Source organism: Macaca mulatta, chromosome 1 (assembly GCF_049350105.2).
Source record: "Macaca mulatta isolate MMU2019108-1 chromosome 1, T2T-MMU8v2.0, whole genome shotgun sequence".
Classification (NCBI taxonomy): Eukaryota; Metazoa; Chordata; class Mammalia; order Primates; family Cercopithecidae; genus Macaca; species Macaca mulatta.
In genome coordinates, this window is record NC_133406.1 from 216,161,513 (window position 1) to 216,175,352 (window position 13,840).

Here is a 13,840-nt window from a genome sequence, read left to right on the forward strand (position 1 = left end):
TAATCTTCAATGTTGGAAGAGGGGCCTTCTGGGAGGTGACTGGATCACAAGGGCAGACTTCCCTTGCTGTTCCTGTGACAGTGAGTGAGTTCTCATAAGATCTGGTTGTTTAAAAACGTGTAACTCCTCCCCCTTCTCTCTTCTTCCTTCTCTGGCCATGAAAGACGTGTCTGCTTCCCCTTTGCCTTCTGTCATAATTGTAAGTCTCCTGAGGTCTCCCCAGCCATGTTTCCTGTACAACCTGCAGAACTGTGAGTCAATTAAACCTCTTTTCTTTATGATTTACCCAGTCTTGGGTAGTTCTTTATAGCAATGTGAGAACAGATTAATAGTTTTAAAAACAAGTATAATAGCAAATCATGTTGTGACACTTGCATCAAGAGGAATCCACTGCCAAACCCTAGATTTTCCCATTAATACAACTATTCTTAACTCTTGATTTAAATCTTTTGGGGAAGGGGATGTATCAATGTTCTTCACCTCAGACCTGTTTGCTAAAGGTTAGAATACACATTCCTGAATAAAACAGAGCTTTCTATTCATCATGGCTCTTCTCAGCCCTCTCCACTATGGAAAATAAGCCATAAAGTCATCCAGGAGAGAAAGCTGCAAACAACTCTTCACTTAGCAAGAACAGACATGGGGCCACAGATAATTGCTCTTATTTTACAATACATTTAAACAAATATGATTAAAATCATGCTATAGAAAATTATTGCTGTTCCCTGAAAAGTAAATTAAATGAAATTGACAACAATGGTATTCAACCTCCTAAAAATCCTTGTCTTTAAAGATCCAGATTATATAGGTCACACGTTTAACACATTTGGGGCCAAGATGATGTCTGCTTAGAAAGTTCTTCATGACTCCATGTTTACACTGGAAAAAAGAAGTCAAGGATTTCACTGTATCCATACTAACACTTGGCTCCTGGTGCTGCTCATGAAATTTAAGGTAAACATACAAAAGTTCCTAAAAAAGACTGAGTACCACATGCAGTATACTGACAGCGTGACTTGTCCAAAATAGTTATATACAAGTTAAGTTTGTCCAAAAACCAGCAGAACTTTAATACATTTCCTTTAGAGAATACACGCCATCAAGGTGAAAATAGGATCAAACCAAAAAGACAGTTCAGCTTAAGTTGACTGCAAACCGTGACCATGTCTTACCTTTTCAGGTCAACAGTCGTCACACTAAATACAACTCCTTTGAGCCAAAGAATCATGAAGAGCCTCTGGGAAAAGGGGCAGTTCCCTATGCTTTCACCATCACTGCCAGCCTGGAAAACAGAATTAAACATTAAAAAACAAGGTCAAAGTGATGACACTCAACATGACATGACTTTTTCTGAATTTTAATCAAAAGTACAAGAAGCCAGGAAAAGTTACATTGTGGAAGGAAGAGTAGAAATTTGGGTCTTTATTATTTTGTCTTTTCATTAGCCATTTTTTTTTCTTTTTTTGAGACAGGGTCTCCTTCTGTCACCCGGCTGGAATGCAGTGGTGCGATCTCAGCTCACTGCAACCTTAACCTCCCAGGCTCAAGCAATCCTCCCATCTTAGCCTCTCAAGTAGCTGGGGCTACAGGCACGTACCACCATCCTGGCTAATTTTTAATATTTTTAGTAGAGACAGGGTTTCACCACGTTATCCAGGTTGGTCTTGAACTCCTGGGCTCAAGTGAACTACCTGCCTCAGCCTCCCAAAGTGCTGGGATTACAGGCATAAGCCACTGCACCCAGCTAGCACTAGCCTCTTTCTTTCCGTAAAAATGATCAGTCTAGGGCCAGGCATGGTGGCACACGCCTGTAATCTCAGCACTTTGGGAGGCCAAGGCAGGAGGATCACAAGGTCAGGAGTTTGAGTCCAGCCTGGCCAATATGGTGAGACCCTGTCTCTACTAAAAATACAAAAATTAGCCGGGTGTGGTGGCAGGTGCCTGTAGTCCCAGCTACTTGGGAGGCTGAGGCAGGAGAATCACTTGACCCCGGGACACAGAGGTTGCAGTGAACTGAGATCACACCACTGTACTCCAGCCTGGGTGACAGAGAGATACTCTGTCTCATAAATAAATAAATAAATAAATAAATAAATAATAAAAATGACCAGTCTAGTATACTACTGCCCAAGAGAACTTAATGCATGATGGAAATGATCTATATTGCCAAAGTCCAATATGGTAGCCATTAGCAACATGTGGCTAGGGAGTACTTAAAATGGGGCTAGTTCAAGTGAACTGAATCTTTTTGTTTCATTTATTTTATTTTATTTTATTTTTTTTATTTTATTTATTTTTTTTTTTTGAGGCGGAGTCTCGCTCTGTCGCCCAGGCTGGAGTGCAGTGGCGCGATCTCGGCTCACTGCAAGCTCCGCCTCCCGGGTTTCATTTATTTTAAATTACAGTCATGCATCACTTACTGATAGGGACACAATCTGAGAAATGTGCTGTTAGGCGATTTTGGCATTTTACAAGCATCACAGGGTATGCTTACACAAACCTAGATGATATAGCCTACTACACACCTTGTCTACATGGTATAGCCTAGTGCTCCTAGGCTACAAATGTGTACAAACGTGTATAGCACATTACTGTACTGAATACTGTAGGCAAATGGAATATAATGGTATCTGTACATCTAGACACATCTAAACATAGAAAAGGTATAATAAAAATATGAATTATAAGCCGGGCACGGTGGCTCATGCTTGTAATCTCAGCACTTTTGGAGGCCAAGGCAGGCAGATCGCCTGAGGTCAGGAGTTCAAGACCAGCCTGGTTAACATGGTGAAACCCCATCTCTACCAAAATACAAAAAATTAGCCAGACATGGTGGTGCGCGCCTGTAGTCCCAGCTACTTGGGAGGCTGAGGTAGAAGAATCGTTTGAACCTGGGAGGTGGAGGTTGTAATGAGCCGACATCATGCCACAGCATTCCAGCCTGGCAAAAGAGCAAGACCCCATCTCAAAAATAAAAAATAAAAGCAAATTACAATCTTTTGAGACCACTGGCATATGCAGCACCTGACTATAATTTATAATTTAAAACATAAACATAATTTTTTTTTTTTTTGACACGGAATCTCGCTCTGTAGCCCAGGCTGGAGTGCAGTGGCACGATCTCGGCTCACTGCAGCCTCTGCCTCCCAGGCTCAAGTGAGTCTTCTACCTCAGCCTCCTGAATAGCTGGGATTACAGGCGTGCGCCACCACATCCAGCTAATTTTTGTATTTTTAGTACAGACAGGGTATCACCATGTTGGTCTCGAACTCCTGACCTTGTGACCCGTCCACCTTGGCCTCCCAAAGTGTTGGGATCACAGGTGTGAGCCACAGTGCCCAGCCAAACATAATACGTTTTCATAATTCAAATAGCCACGAATGACTAATGGCAACTATGTTGGACAGAACAGTAATTCCTAGTGGGTACATAACTCCTTGCCTCCGGGCAAAGGCAAAGTCTGTTATGGGTTTTATGAAATGTAAAAATCATTTTTCATTATATCAGACAGTATTCTTATTAAGGCAAAGTAAAAAGGGAAACTTGTAGGTGTGCCTGCCTCCAAAAAAATTCATTATAAATATCCCATATCCTGGCTGAGCGCAGTGGCTCACTCCTGTAATACCAGCACTTTGGGAGGCTGAGGCAGGCAGATCACAAGGTCAGGAGTTTGAGACCAGCCTGACCAACATGGTGAAACTCCATCTCTACAAAAAGGACAAAAATTAGCCAGGCGTGGTGGCACATGCCTATAATCCCAGCTGCTTGGGGGGCTGAGATAGGAGAATTGCTTGAACCTGGGAGGTGGCGGTTTCGGTGAGCCAAGATCGTGCCACTGCACTCCAGCCTAGGTGACAAAGTGAGACTCCATTTCAAAGATAAAAATAAATATCCTATACCCTGTTTTGTTTTTTATTTTTTTTTCAATTAGAGATAGGATCTTACTATGTTGCCCAGGCTGGTGTGCAGTGGTTACTCATAGGCACAATCATAGCAAACTGCAGTTTCAAATTAGTGGACTTAAGAAATCCTCCCGGCCGGGCGCGGTGGCTCAAGCCTGTAATCCCAGCACTTTGGGAGGCCGAGACGGGTGGATCATGAGGTCAGGAGATCGAGACCATCCTGGCTAACACGGTGAAACCCCGTCTCTACTAAAAAAATACAAAAAAAACTAGCCGGGTGAGGTGGCGGGCGCCTGTAGTCCCAGCTACTCGGGAGGCTGAGGCAGGAGAATGGCGTGGACCCGGGAGGCGGAGCTTGCAGTGAGCTGAGATCCGGCCACTGCACTCCAGCCTGGGAGACAGAGCCAGACTCCGTCTCAAAAAAAAAAAAAAAAAAAGAAATCCTCCCGCCTCAGCCTCCCCAGTAGCTGAGACTACAGGCATGCACCACCATACCCGGCCCATATCCTGTTGTACACATTCCTACAGGGAGCAAGAAAATAACAAAAGATATATTTATAATAATCTATTTCTAATCCTACTTAATGAATGGCAATGACGAGGTAGATTTTCCTAAAAATCAGAATGGTACAAATCTTTTTTAGTCCCATCATGTGTGCCCCAAGGTGCGTTGGTTTTTTTTTTTTTTTTAACTTTTATTTTAGGTTCAGGGATGTTATGTGCAGGTTTGTTATACAGGTAAACTCATGTCACAGGGTTTGTTGTACGGATTATTTCATCACCCAGGTACAAAGCCTAGTGCCCAATAGTTATTTTTTTCCGATCCTCTCCCTCCTCTCATCCTCCACCCTCAAGTAGAGCCCAGAAATAAGGCCACACACCTACAACCATCTGATCTTTGACAAAGCTGACAAAAACAAGTGATGTCAAAGACTCCATATTCAATAAACAGTGCTGGGATAACTGGCTAACCATATGCAGAAGATTAAAACTGAATCCCTTCCTTACACCATACACAAAAATCAACTCAAGATGGATTAAAGACTTAAATGTAAAACCCAAAACTATAAAAACCCTGGAAGACAACCTAGTCAGTGCCATTCTGGACATAGGAACTGGCAAAGATTTCATGACGAAGATGCCAAAAACAATTGCAACGAAAGTTGACAAACAGGATCTAATTGAACTTAAGAGTTTCCGCATAGCAGAAGAAACTATCAACAGAGTAAACAGACAACCTACAGAATGGGAGAAAATATTTGCAAAATATGCATCTGACAGAGGTCTAATATCCAGCATCCATAAGGAACTTAAACAAAATTACAAGTAAAAAACAAACAACCCTATTAAAAAGTGGGCAACAGACATGAACAGACACTTTTCAAAAGAAGACATACATGCAGCCAACAAGTATATGAAAAAAAGCTCAATATCATTGATCATTAGAGAAAAACAAATCAAAACCACAATGAGATACTATCTCACCAGAACGGCAGCTATTTTTAAAAAGTCAAAAAATAACAGATGCTGGCAAGGTTGTAGAGAAAAGGGAACAGTATACACTGCTGGTGGGAGTGTAAATTAGTTAAACTATTGTGGAAAGCAGTGTGACAATTCCTCAAAGAGCTAAAAACAGAACTATCATTCGACTCAGCAATCCCATTACTGGGTATATACCCTGAGGAATATAAATCATTCTACCATAAAGACACATGCATACATATGTTCACTGCAGCACTATTCATGATAGCAAGACATGGAATGAGCCCCAAGTTTAAAAAGGAAAGATGGGCTGAAGGAAAAGGAGAGATGGGAAGGACAGAGAGCTGGAATGCTGGAAGAGAACGTTCTGACATTGCTAGAGATCAACACAGCCTGTTGACTATGACGTCTATGGAGAGTGCCAGAAATAACTCTCCAATAAGTCATTCAAAGATGCTGGTGAAAGTACTGTTTATTACCCTAAAGTAACTCTCAAAAAATTCAGAAGCATTTCAGTAAAATGCTACATCAGTAAAAAGTCATTAATTCCTAAACTAATGGAGAGGTAAAGGGACTTTAAAAAACAAAAACAAAAACAAAAAAACATGGGCTTATAATGAGGATTCTAGAAACCTAATCAGACAGCATGGGACAGTTACAACAGAGCTTGGTTTAAAAAACAAAAATTCCGATTATTCTTTATCAGTAACAAAATATACACAGAATTTGAGGGCAGAATGAATCATATTAATTCCTAATACTACATACAACTTGTACAAAAATGTACTTCCTAAAAAAGGCCTAGTTCTTAAATTTTATTGTGATTACAAATAACCTAAGGAAAACATTTAAAATGAAGACCTCAGGGCCTCATATCTAGAGATTCTGATTCAGCAGAACTCCTGGGTTGGGGCCCAGGAAGCCTTATTTTGCTATAGGCACTCAAGGAGATTTCAAAGTAAGGCACCTGCCTGCTGGATACATTAAGAAACACTGGTGTGGGAAGGTTAGGATGATATTTGGTTCTCAGAACCCAAGTCAATTTACAGCACTAAATCATCCTACTATATAACAAACTGGTGTCCGAAGTTGCCTTTCTGATGATACTGACCATTAATAGCATGGAAAGCTGATAACACACAAGTGAATTTACTAAGAAAATGTTAATACATTACCTTTCCAATTAGCTTGATAATCCAAATTTGAGATTTACTGGAAAAAAAAAAAAAAAACAGTAGTTTGGTAGACAAAGAACTAGTCTGACTCAAGGTCTTTATCCTCCTCCACTTAATCTATAAAATTAACTAAAATTTCCCAAGCTGCCTGTCATAGCAGTGTTAAAATCATTAAGTTGGTAAAGGAGACATAATAAAGATATTACATGTAGGAACTTAGAAACACGTTAAACTAAAAGCAGGCTAAAGATGAATGGGGACTGACTACAGAGCAGTCACCATACATAATCTCCTACAGTGGTCTGCAGAGCCAGTCCTTGAGCATGAGCAAAAGAATCTCAGAATACAGAACAGTTCACGAAGACCTGGTCAGGACACAAATGCCCCTTTCCTTTCACAGATGACTGCCTCCTTTCTCTATAATTTTCTAGCAAATTTTCCCAATTTACTTTTGTTTCTGGTATATCAGAAGCTTGTTACACATCTCATACTCCTAATAAGCACTTTCCTTCATGCACACATAAATAAATGCGTATTCTTTAAAAAAAAGTACCTTCTTTACTAACCACTCATGACAAGTCAAATAAGAAACTTCATCATCACCATGAACAACTTTTTCCAAAGTTTTAATAGCATCAGAAAATTGGGAGCTACTAGTCAGATGAAATATTTATTTTTATTTTATTTTTGAAATTTTTAGAAGTATACAAAAGGCCACGCACAATGGGTCCCGCCCATAATCCCAACACTTTGGAAGTCAAAAGCAGGAGGATCACTTGATGCCAGAAGTTTAAGATCAGCCTGGACAACCAAGCAAAACCCCATCTCTACCAAAAAAATTAGAAAATTAGCCACCGTGGTGGCACTCTCCTGTAGTACCAGTTATTCAGAAGGCTGAGGTGGGAGGATCACTGGAGCCCAGGAGTTCAAGACTGCAGTGAGCCATGATTATAGCACTGCATTCCAGCCTGGGTAACAGAGCAAGACCCTGTCACTATTCAAAATATATATATATATATACACACACACACATATATATACACATACATCCATACAGATATATATAATTTATATATATATAGTAAAACTGTGGAAAAATTCAAATTTCTTTTTTTTTTAATTAGATGGAGTCTCGTTCTGTTGCCCAGGCTGGAGTACAGTGGTGCGATCTCAGCTCACTGCAACCTCTGCCTCCCAGGTTCAGGCGATTCTCCTGCCTCAGCCTCCCGAGCAGCTGGGAGTAATAATAAATAATAAATAAGGCACCACCATGCCTGGCTTATTTATTTATTTATTCATTTTTTGAGATGGAGTTTCAGTCTTGTCACCCAGGGTGGAGTGCAATGGTGTGATCTCAGTCACTGCAACCTCTGCCTCCCAGGTTCAAGTGATTCTCCTGCCTCAACCTCCTGAGTAGCTCAGATTACAGGCACCCACAACCACATCCAGCTGATTTTTGTATTTTTATTAAGAGACAGTGTTTCACCATGTCGGTCAGGCTGGTCTCGAACTCCTGACCTCAGGTGATCCACCCGCCTCGGCCTCCCAAAGTGCTGGGAATACAAGCATGAGCCATGCCGCCTGGCCTAATTTTTTGTATTTTTATTAGAGATGGGGTTTCACCATGTTGCCAGGCTGGTCTCGAACTCCTGACGTCAAGTGATCCACCCACCTCAGCCTTCCAAAGTCCTGGGATTACAGGCGTGAGCCACTGGGCCTGGCGAAAAATTCAAATTTCTAGAATTCTGCAAGTCAAAAACTTTCTCCTTTAATCCAAGTTAAATATAAAATTCAATTTCAACAAAGTTATAGAATCAAAATTACCCTGTTTAGTATGAACTACACTGAATACAGCCCATTGCTACAGCTGACTGAGGGCATTGTGATACAATGGAAAGCATCCTACACTGGGAGCCAGGATACGTTTATTCTACATCCAGTTTTGTATTAGTAACCATAAAAATTAACATATAGGTATCTAACAATAGCATCTGAGAAAAGTATGCCTTTAAAAAATACTTTTCACTGCTTCTAACAGTTATATTCATTGTTTTAAAAGTAAATAAAAACTGAAGCACTAGAGAAAGTCAGAGTTCCCTTACCCTTGAACCACTAATTTGCTGCTTATTCTTCTACATTTTTATTTTCTATGTACATACTACTATTTTTCTTTTAATAGAGACGGGGTCTAACTATGATGCCCAGGCAGGTCTCAAACTCCTGGCCTCAAGTTATCCTCCCACCTTGTCCCCCCAAAGTGCTGGGATTACAGGTGTGAGCCACCATGCCCGGCCCATACTACTTTATTCCTTGAAAAATGTGATCACACTATATGTAACTTGTTTTTATAGTTTATATATTTTATTTCCAACTTAATGTAACCAATCCTCTGGAGGCTGTAATGTCTCTGCCAGAATACTGTCAGAGATGGCCAGGGAGGAAACCAGGGCCTTCAAACCCTGCCAGGCCCCTGCCCCTGGGGTGGGATCAGAGGAGGCCTAACAGAGTCAGGACTTTGAACATCAACCAGTGGTAATGAGGCCACCTCCACTAGCATATCAGGGAGACACACTAGTTTCACCATGTTGGCCAGACATTTCCGTGGAGGGAAAAGGAGAAGAGAGATGGTACTGCTTTGTTATAACCAGGTGGAGACAGAAGTCCAAGTGCTCCACTGGGTTGTCTCATTTTTATATTATTATTTTTATTTTTATTTCTTTTGAGACAGAGTCTCGCTCTGTCGCCCAGGCTGGAGTGCAGTGGCATGATCTTGGCTCACTACAACCTCTGCCTCCCGGGTTCAAGTGATTCTCCTGCCCCAGCCTCCTGAGTGGCTGCAATTACAGGCATGCACCAGCACACTTGGCTAATTTTTGTATTTTTAGTAGAGATGGGGTTTCACCATGTTGGCCAGGCTGGTCTCAAATGCCTGACCTCAGGTGATCCGCCTGCCTCGGCCTCCCAAAGTGCTGGGATTACAGGTGTGAGCCACCGTGCCCAGCCCCATTTTTTAGATTTAATACTTCTTGCTTTCAGAATGTGAATTAAAGGAAAAGAAAAATAAACAAACTTAATACTTCTGAGAGACTTCTGCTTCTGGAAGACAGAATTAGATGGCAGTGAGCTTCTTAGTTTTTTGCCTTATACATCTCAGACTTGGAGCCAAAAAAGCCAGCAACCATGGTGAGGAGGCTCCTTATTACTGCCGGGGTGGGGGAATGGGAGTTGCAGCTCCCATTCACTAGTGGAGGGATACACTAGTATCTATTTTTAGTAGAGACAGGGTTTCATAGTGTTGGCCAGGCTGGTCTTGAACTTCTGACCTCAGGTGATCCGCCCACCTCGGTCTCCCAAAGCGCTGAGATTACAGGCGTGAGCCTCCACGCCCAGCCTATTTCCATGTTTTGAGATCATCCATCTAAGTGCCATTCCTGAAGGCCTCACTGGATGCTACTGTCCCAATAATTTTACATCTAGAAATTTATTCTATAGAAACAGTCATACAGATGTCCAAAGATACAAGAGAGGAATACTGAGGCCTTATTGTTTGTAATAGCAAAACACTAGAGACCACCCAAGCCCATCAGTAAAAGATTTGTTAAATTTATAGACCACCAACAGAGGATGGAAGTCTAGGCCACCCATTCAGCCTTTGCTGGCATGCGTGAAGATGGAGCCACAGCTTTTTCTGTGGTGTTTACAGTAGAGCAGTAATTATCTAAAAGTTTGTGATCTTGTTTAGGCTGCCCCTTCCCTGGTTCTCAGGCAAGAGGCAGCAGGATTTTGTTGGAATTTTTTTTCTCAGTCCAGGTTGCTGGCTTCTTTAGCTCCAAGTCAGGAATATAGGAGGCAAAAAAGCAGGAAATTCTATATTCCCAGAATACTTCTGAGAAGTCTCTCAGAAGTATTAGATTTAAAAGCAAAATTAAAAATGCATAACATGTGACATATCCATACAGTGGAACATTATTTGACAATTAAAAGCAATGAAGTATGGACACATGCTATAACTTGAATAAACTAAGTGAAAAGAACAAAAGACCACATATCGTATCCACAGATGCAGAACCCGCAGATATAGGGACAACTATAACGGACTTCTGCATCCACAGAGGAGTCCTGGAACCAATCCCCCGTGGATTTCAGGGGACAACTGTATATGATTCCATTTATATGAAATGTCCAAAATAGGCAAATTCATACAGACAGTAGACTATTTGCTGCCAAGAACTGAGGATGGAGAAGAGGAGTGACTGCTAATGGGTACATGGTTTCTTTTTGAGGTGGTGAAAATGTTTTAAAATTGGACCCTGGTGGCTGGGCGTGATGGCTAACATCTGTAATCCCAGCACTTTGGGAGGCCAAGGCAGGTGGATCACTTGAGGTCAGGAGTTCAAGATCAGCCTGGCCAATATATAGTGAAACCCCATTCCTACTAAAAAATACAAAAATTGGCCAGGCGCAGTGGCTCATGCCTGTAATTCCAGTACTTTGGGAGGCCCAGGCAGGTGGATCATGAGGTCAGGAGTTTGAGACCAGCCTGACCAACATGGTGAAACCCCATCTCTACTAAAAATACAAAAATTAGCTGAGTGTGGTGGTGCATGCCTATAGTCCCAGCTACTTGGGAAGCTGAGGGAGGAGAATCACTTGAACTCAGGAGACAGAGGTTACAGTGAGCCAAGATCATGCCACTGTACTCCAGCCTGGGCAACAGAGCAAGCCTCCATCTCTCCCCAAAAAGAAAAAAAAAAAAAAAAAAGGGCTGGGCGCAGCGACTCACACCTGTAATCCCAGCACTTTGGGAGGCCGAAGCGGGTGGATCACGAGGTCAGGAGATTGAGACCATTCTGGCTAGCACGGTGAAACCCCGTCTTTACTAAATATACAAAAAACAAAAATTAGCCCGGCGTGGTGGCAGGCGCCTGTAGTCCCAGCTACTTGTGAGGCTGAGGCAGGAGAATGGTGTGAACACAGGAGGCAGAGCTTGCACTGAGCAGAGATTGTGCCACTGCACTCCAGCCTGGGTGACAAAGTGAGACTCCATCTCAAAAAAAAAAAAAAAAAAAAAAATTAGACCCTGGTAATGGTTGCACAACTCTGTGAATATACTAAAAACCACTGAATTGTATATTTTAAAGGGGTGAATTACATTGTATATGAATTATATCCAACAAGTTGTTTTTTAAATATATGCATACAGATCATAAATATAAATATATACATGCTGCAGAAGATTTTAATTTGGATTACACAGGTTTGTTTTGTTTGGTATCTTTAGTAGAGACGGGGTTTCACCATGTTGGCCAGGCTGGTCTCAAACTCTCGACCTTGTGATCTGCCTGCCTCAGCCTCCCAAAGTGCTGGAATTACAGGCGTGAGCCACTGCACCCAGCTTGGATTACATAAAGTTATGATTTCATGTTACAAAAACATATATGTCTATTATGTTTTCTTAAAAACTAGAATACCAGTCTGAGAAACATATAGTGAGATCCCATCACCACAAAAAATTTTTAAAAATTAGCCAGGTGTGGTGGCTCATGCCTGTGGTCCTAGGCTACTCAGGATGCTGAGGCAGGAGGATCACTTGAGCCTGGGAGGTTGAGGCTGCAGTGAACCATGATCACACCACTGCACTCTAGCCTGGGTGACAGAGTGAGACCCCCGTCTCCAGAAAATAAAAATAAAAATAATTGGCTGGGCGCGGTGGCTCACGCCTGTAATCCCAGCATTTTGGGAGGCCGAGGCGGGTGGATCATGAGGTCAGAAGATCGAGACCATCCTGGCTAACACGGTGAAACCCTGTCTCTACTAAAAATACAAAAAACTAGCTGGGCCTGGTGGTGGGTGCCTGTAGCCCCAGCTACTCGGGAGGCTGAGGCAGGAGAATGGTGTGAACCTGGGAGGCGGAGCTTGCAGTGAGTCGAGATAGCGCCACTGCACTCCAGCCTGGGCAACAGAGCAAGACTCCGTCTCAAAATAAATAAATAAATAAATATAAAAATAGAAATAAAAATAAAAATAATTTTTTAAACTCGAATAATTAAAGAGAAAACTTAATCCCACTGACAGAAATAAACATGAATCTCTAGATAGAGTCTTAGTATTCATTTGGGTTTTATTCTTATAAAAGGAGTATTTTCTTTACCTTGCTGTCTGGGTATTCTTCACTAGCCTCACACCTCTTCCCTTCACACCTCTGTGGTAATTCTTGAATTGCATAATACTGGTATTTAATCAGAAACTGCTGGATTAACTCCTATATTGCAGAATAGGGGTCAATGGCAGATGCCAAATATTTTAATGTTTTACTAAGTCAACATTAAGGAACTGCTCACTTAGAAAACCTAGTTTAATCAGTCTTTAGAATAGTCTGATTTTTAAACACCTAAGAAGAAAAGCTTTAACTTCATTCTTCTTTATTTATGTTTATGGAACTGAGGGTAAGCAGTGGTGATGACTGGAGGAAGAGAGACAGAAGTAAGGACCTGAAAGTAAGAACAGGCTCCTGACCATTAAATTATTTTCCTCAACATATTTTCTGGGGAGCGTATAGAGTAATGTGTTATTAAAGAATGAACTTTAAAACTTTAATACCCCATTTACCTTTAGTATGAATTCTATCTAAATTAGCTGTCTGAATACACAAAATGGTTGCTTTGATTTAGACTAACTTAAAAGTCACAAAACAATGTGATAAATGAGCAAAGTCACCTGGCTTCTATTACCTATTTCTTCAGTTTTTTTTTTTTTTTTTTTTGAGTTGTAGTCTCTCTCTGTCACCCAGGCTGGAGTGAAATGGCACGATCTCAGCTCACTACAACCTCTGACTCCCAGGTTCAAGCAATTCTCCTGCCTCAGCCTCCCGGGTAGCTGGGATAATAGGCACCCACCACCAGGTCCAGCTAATTTTTGTATCTTTAGCAGAGACGGGGTTTCACCATATTGGCCAGGCTGGTCTCAAACTCCTGAACTCATGATCACCTGCCTCAGCCTCCCAAAGTGCTGGGATTACAGGTGTGAGCCACCGCGCCTGGCCTATTTCTTCAGAATTTTTGCTAAACACATGCTAGAACCAAGTTTGGAGTCTAGAGGTTTTATAAGCTGTTCTTCTACAGGGTCTGCAGAGCATGTGGGAAACCACAGTTCAGAATCATACATACCTAGGTTTGAATCCCGACTTCCCTACTTCATTAGCTGTGTAATCTTCAGTAAGTGACTTAACATCTGTGAAACTTGACTTACTATATACCATGTTATTGTGGGGATCAAGTAAGT

The 13,840-nt window shown here is 41.6% G+C and overlaps 1 protein-coding gene across 3 annotated transcripts in view; it reads right to left on the reverse strand.

Annotated features, from left to right (window-relative positions):
* The window catches only part of CLIC4 (chloride intracellular channel 4), a 98,403-nt gene that overhangs the window by 41,102 nt on the left and 43,461 nt on the right, over window positions 1-13,840 (reverse strand). Inside the window, exons 2-3 of one of the 3 annotated variants that reach the window (XM_015131177.3) lie at window positions 6,560-6,596; window positions 1,173-1,282 (exon numbers count right to left, since the gene is read on the reverse strand). In XM_015131177.3, coding sequence (XP_014986663.1) covers window positions 1,173-1,228 — 56 coding nt within the window. In that variant the 5' untranslated portion in view covers window positions 1,229-1,282; window positions 6,560-6,596. 3 annotated transcript variants of the gene reach the window in all.